Source organism: Cajanus cajan, chromosome 8 (assembly GCF_000230855.2).
Source record: "Cajanus cajan strain Asha chromosome 8, NIPB_CcT2T_4, whole genome shotgun sequence".
In the NCBI taxonomy this organism is placed as follows: Eukaryota; Viridiplantae; Streptophyta; class Magnoliopsida; order Fabales; family Fabaceae; genus Cajanus; species Cajanus cajan.
The window spans coordinates 8781594-8787879 of NC_138524.1; the positions used below are offsets into that span (position 1 = coordinate 8781594).

Here is a 6286-nt window from a genome sequence, read left to right on the forward strand (position 1 = left end):
TGACAACTAGGTCCGCAATAAGAGAAAATAATAATTGAGGGGGAGTGTTAAAATATCAATTATTATTCTAGATTATTCCTTCATATGGAAACAACTAAAAAAAAAAAATATCTAGAACTTCTAGAAAGCTTTAGAAATATCTAGAGTCATTAATTGTGAAAAAATATCTAGAGCTTCTAGTAAGCTTTAGAAATATCTAGAGATATTAATTGAAGAAATATCTAGAGCATCTAGCAAGGTTAGAAATATCTAGAGACATTAATTGTGAAGAAATATCTAGAGCCTCTAGCAAGCTTCTATTGGGAGACTATATATAGGAGGGAGATCATGCTTATGTGAGTAGTGAAAAAGAAACCCAATAAGTAGTGAGTGAGAGTAATGTATTTGTGAGAAGTGAGAAATATATATTGAGTGTGTGTGTGTCACCAAAATAAAAATAGTATTGTGAAGAGTGTGTAAGAAAGTGAGTGTGTTGTATTAGTATAAAATCACTAGAGGTGCGGGGCACTAATATTTTGTATTTGCTCTTGTATATTAATAAAATTAGCCTCCTATTTTTCAACAAGTATCACATAAATAAAGTTATAACCAAAAGTGAAATTAACATATATGTCACAGTCAAGAACACAAACCTTGAGGAAAGAGAGAGGTCCATAGCTATTCAAAGAACCTGCTTCTGCACCATCAACCACAAATTTCAGCGTAGGAGATGTTCTAAACTTTTGTTGGCCTGACCATTCCATGGCACGAACCCACCAAGAATTCCCTACCGAATGACAACCACACAAAGAATTCAATCCAACATATATACAAATTTTCCAACACAAACAATTTTCTTCCAAAATGAATCACGTAGGCTTACCAAGCCAATTGCATATGAGATCTTTATCACCAGCATACACAAGCAACTTGATTCCATCCTCAAGAAGAGAAGGAATCATCACTTCTAGGTTTCTCATCCAGTCTTGCACCATAGCCTTATGCACTTTTCTATTGCATAAAACATATTGCAAGTCATCTCTCACACCTAAAGCAGTTTTTACGTCTTGTTGGTTTAACAACGTCTCCACATTTTGGAAGTCATAGCACAAATATCCCACACATTTCTTTCTGATGTCATAGTACTGCGTTTTGTGTGCAATAAGCAAACTAAACTTCATCATTTTCTCAAACAGTTTAGTGGGAATTAAAAAAAGTACTATTCTTTCATTATTACTTACATTAATGTTGTTAGTTATGTTCAAGATAGCAAATAATATGTTTTCACAAACATTTAACGCAGTCCTGCAACTCTGTCCACGTTGAGTTTCTGAAAAATCAACCACAAACACCACAAAGTGAAACAGCATAAATTAGTATAAAGGGATGTAGTGAGAGAAAAAGGAAAAAAAAAATCAGTACCACAAGTTTGAGCAGCTTGTTCACAGTTTGGGATTAACTTGATAATATTATCATAATCAGCCTTCGTAATTATTCCGTTGTCTAATGCGAAATCTGGGTATGCTTTGTATTGAATCATAGAATTTGTTAACCCGTTACCAATAGCAAAACCCTATTGTTATATAAAATGAATCAATACAAGCAAAACAAAATCAAGATAAAATAATTAACTAATCAACCTTCGTATGATTTTGACGAAAACAACATTTGTAGCAAGAAACTTTTCTTATATTAGAAATAGTGTAAGACCTTGAGGTTTATATGGATTCCTTGATTTTTTTTGTTTGATTGGTTGATAAAGTATGCAAGTGCTGGAATATAGTGTCCAGCGTATGATTCTCCAGTAATATAAAAGTCATTCTTAACGAATTCAAAATGTGCCTTGAAAAACTCCTGCAATAATAATAAAACTAATTTAGTGGAACTTACTTAATCATACAGATCAAGATATTACCTTTCATTTGGAAAAATGATATATAATTACCTGCAAGAAGCCATACAAATCAATGCTAACGCCCACTTCATTATTACGAATGTCACTATCATCAGAAGAGTAGCTAAAACCTGTCCCTATAGGTTGGTCAACAAATATAATATTTGATGCCTAGAAATAAGGAGAAAAAACCTTGTTAATTAATTTATAATGGATAAGTTATTAGCAATATGGAAAGGAAAGACAAAAATAGATGGTTACTTGGTCCCAGCCATAATCATTCCATATAAGGGACAAGTTATTAGCAATATGGAAAGGACCATTTTCGTAAAACAAAGCTAGTTCACTGCCGCAACCTGGTCCTCCGGTCAACCATATAACAACAGGATCATCCCTACTGTGCCGTGATTCAAAGAAAAAGTAGAACATTCTGCATGTCGTAGTATATGTCAATTCATACCAGGATCACATACAAGACAAAATTTAAATTAACTAGTTAGTTAATTAAAGTAAAAAACAGAACTTAAATTAATTAACTCAATTCCAAGTCAATAGTGGATGCGTATTAATAATTAAATTTAGAATTATCTCCAAATTCACTGTTAAATACATTGATAAAATCTTGTCATGTATATTATATATGGATTAGTGTATGGTGTATTGAGTTTTGAATTTCCTTCTTATATGTTCGTTGTGTATCAATTAAATAAGTGGAGAGAAGTAAGATTATGGTTAAGATAGAGATTTGTTATTGAAAAAGAACAACTACAAAAAAAGTGAGAGAAGTAGAGGAGAAGAAAAATAATTGTGCATTTTTGCATTCTTACTAGAAAAATAATTGTACATTTTTGCATTCTTACTAAATAATCGAGCTGCATTTTAAGCAACAGACTTGTAGGTGTGAGTTTTTGTTTTTAATGTTAGATCTTTGAAAGAAGGTTTGAAGTATAAGAAAAATGTTTTATAGTAACAACTGTACTTTTTGGAAGATTTTTTATCTTCTTGTTTCTCAATTGTGAGAATTCTTGTTTGGTTTGCTTTGATTTATCATAAGAACTATTTTGGTGCTTTAATTGGAGATTCTTTTGAACCTTGTTGATCATACTGAAATTATTTATTATTTGATTTGGATAGTTTGTAATTTTTATGCTTACATTGAGGAGTTATTTCATGCTAAAAAAATTTGTTTCTCTTATGCATTTGAGTCTCTTTTTATGCTTTATTTTTGTTGGTGATACTTTTTAGATTCTTGTAAGTTGGATAAAATTTATTTCCTCTACTTATTACTGAGTTATAATTATTGTGTTGATTTTCTCGTCATGGTAAAATCAAATTATATCCACTAACATATTATTTATAGGACCAATATTTATCATGAACTAAAATTTCTTAAGATTAGAGGTGTAAGTACACTAAAAATTTATGTTTGACTTGATAATAAAAAAAGTTGTTCAAATTTGACTCATTTAAATATATATATATATATATATATATATATATATATTATTATTTTTTTGAAATTTCAATTTTTACAATATTTTCAATATATCGAAATGGACGATTACATTATTTATGAGAGGTTTTGAGTAAATCTCAAGTTATATTTCGATGAACGTTTTTTTTTTAATTCTTATTTAATTATTTTTGAAAGATACATACTCTAAGATGTTATTCTTGAACAATAGTATTTTAAAGATTTTTTTTTATACAAAAATATTTTTAGAAGTTTCTCTTAACTTTCTATCTCTTTCATTAAATCATTTTCTTTTTTATCTTTATTTCAAAACTAATAGAATAAGAAGGGAGAGTGTTTGAAATTTCTAAACTATTCATTTTATTTTTTTTGCAAAGCACTTTGACTCATCACCCATGACGTTTACTCTGAATAATTAATCTCACATCATGTCTTTCCAAGAGACAAAGTGATATGAAACTACATAAGAGGGATACATTTAGTATTTACCTTGCAGATTTGGAATTAGGAAGTGAATAGTAACCTGCATGGTGACCAAGGTCTTGAACCGGAGGCCCAGCATTACCAAGAAATGAGAACTTCTTCTCCACGATCATTCGTGGGACAGAACCAGCATCGTCATGGACGAGGCTAAAAGATGCATACGAGGAAGAAAGTGACACAAAGATGAGCAAAACAAGAGACAGAGAGAGTTTGGAGAGCGTTGGTGATAATGTCAATGACATGTTTGCGTTTGTGGGAAATGCGAGGCAATGGCTGTGATTTTATAGCACGTACTCGCAATGCAAACAATTTCACCGGCTAAGGTAATTGACATTATGTTAAACCACTTAGTCGAGACATTTTGTGCATTTGTGTAATAGTTGCACACAAAGTTACAAAATAGTATATACTTTTTTATTTTATTCCTATAGTGTATATTTAGAAAAAAGTTATTGTATAATTGAGTGGATAAAAAGATTAAAAAAAATGAAGACAGAAGTAATTATTAAAAAGAATATTTTCTTTATTAATAGTTATAAATTAAAGTCATTATAATTGATATATTTTATTTAAATTTATAAATTTAAATTAAGTATTTTATATTCCTCAAATCTTGAATATAATAAAAAAAACTAATTTATGATAATTTATACTAATTAATAAATTATATAGTTGATATCATTTATAATTATACAATCTCATTTTAAAAAATAAAGCTTTTACCCTAAACTATTCTCAATAAAACTTGACCTCAAGAATAAATAAAAAAACCATTAAAAATAAAATATTAATCGAGAAAAAATAAAAAAAAAATCATTAAAAATATTAATTGAGGATGATTTTATTAAATAAGGTGAAGCTTGTCGAGATTTCCTCATATTTAAGTTAATTGTACATGTGATTAACTGATATTTTGTTTGTATATATTCAAGAGTGTGGATTTTTATTTTTTAGGGTAGTGACACATATTTGTTCAAAGAGACGATCCTTATCCTGTTGGATCGAATTGAGTAATAAAAATATTATAAATAATAATTTTTTTTATTTAACACATCTATATATTTAGAGCTTCAACTTGGGACAACCGATTAAACTAACACCATTTTATATTAATTGATCTAGGTGCTGGATAATTAAATTTCTTATGATTTATTTTTGATAGCAAAAATATATAATTAGTAATGTAAACAATATGATTGAGATATTTTTTTTTGGAGATTTTAGTTTTAAAGTTAATGTTGTATTTGGTAAAAGGGGAAAAATAAAGGAAAAAGATGAGAAGAGAAGAGGAAAAAGAAGAAGAAGAAGAAGAAGAAGAAAGATAAAGAAATAGAGTGAAAATTTAAGTTGTTTAATAGAAAAGAAGTGATGAAGAGAAAATATTTTTTTAATTAATTAATATTAAATTAAATTAATAAATTTTAGCACATTAAATTTTATTTATTATTATAGTTATTTTATTATTTTTATATTTAAATTATTTATTTTAAAAATAAATAAAAATTATATAAGTATATACAATTATGTTTGTTATATATATAGAAATTATGTTTATATATTTATATATATATATATATATATATTTATTTATTTATTTATGAGAATAAGCATATATAAACTCATTTTTAACTTATATTTTATATCAAACTTTAATGATTAAATTTTTTTAATACATATCAAGTTTACAATTCTTAATTTTCTTTTATCAAACAGTACTTAATTTTTTAACTTTCACGTAATTCTCTTATTTTTCTTAGTCTTCTGCTTTTCCAAACACACCCTATTTTAAGGTAATGCGTTAAAAAAAACTCTAAACTTTTTAACCGTTTAGTATATTATTAAAATAAATGGATGGTGATAAAAAAAAAAAAAAATCAACCAATTAAATAAAATTCGGTAACTCATCCCAATAAGACTCCCAAATGATCACGTCTCATTAAGTGAGTCCATTAAAAGTGCTAAATTGTGAGCCAATTGGCTAGAAGCTCAGCAATAAATCCTACAAAAGAAAATCGAAATTTTCCATATCTAATAAATAACAAATAAGAATAAGTGTGCTGATGATTTTATTTAAATCAATTTTTACATATTAAATATGAATCTCTATATTATACGTAAGAATTTTTTTTATGAAATTTTTTTAAAATTTTTTTTAAATTTTTATTTAATTTAATTTTTATTTATTATAATTATTTATAAATTAAATTTAACATATTTAAAATAAATTATTAATAAATAAAAATAATATTATGTTATCATATAAATTATTTATCATAAATTTAAAATATAATTTATATATTCAAATATAATATTTATTTGTATAAATAATTTATTATAAAATTTAGTTATATATAATAAATATTTTACTGTATATTACATAAATTAAAATACTAATTATATATATATATATATAAGCAATTTATGTGAGTGAAAAGACCAACAAATCTATTAAAAAA

At 26.4% G+C, this 6286-nt stretch overlaps 1 protein-coding gene across 1 annotated transcript; it reads right to left on the reverse strand.

Annotated features, from left to right (window-relative positions):
• Positions 1 to 221: 221 nt before the first annotated feature.
• LOC109798610 (serine carboxypeptidase-like 48) lies at positions 222 to 4072 on the reverse strand. Its single transcript, XM_083061283.1, has 9 exons — positions 3837 to 4072; positions 2135 to 2303; positions 1925 to 2044; positions 1690 to 1833; positions 1402 to 1552; positions 1221 to 1309; positions 863 to 1124; positions 633 to 766; positions 222 to 230 (listed from the first exon to the last, which is right to left on the reverse strand). Exons 1-9 carry the CDS (start codon positions 4070 to 4072, stop codon positions 222 to 224), a joined length of 1314 nt encoding a protein of 437 aa, XP_082917409.1.
• Between the last annotated feature and the right edge of the window lie 2214 nt (positions 4073 to 6286).

Coding starts and splice junctions, on each gene's coding strand:
- LOC109798610 (XM_083061283.1), bottom strand. CDS start 4,072: ATGTCATTGACATTATCACCAACGCTCTCCAAACTCTCTCTGTCTCTT. Junction 1,834..1,924: donor ATTTGTATGGCTTCTTGCAG/GTAATTATATAT, acceptor TTATTATTGCAG/GAGTTTTTCAAGGCACATTT. Junction 767..862: donor TCTCATATGCAATTGGCTTG/GTAAGCCTACGT, acceptor GTCATTCGGTAG/GGAATTCTTGGTGGGTTCGT.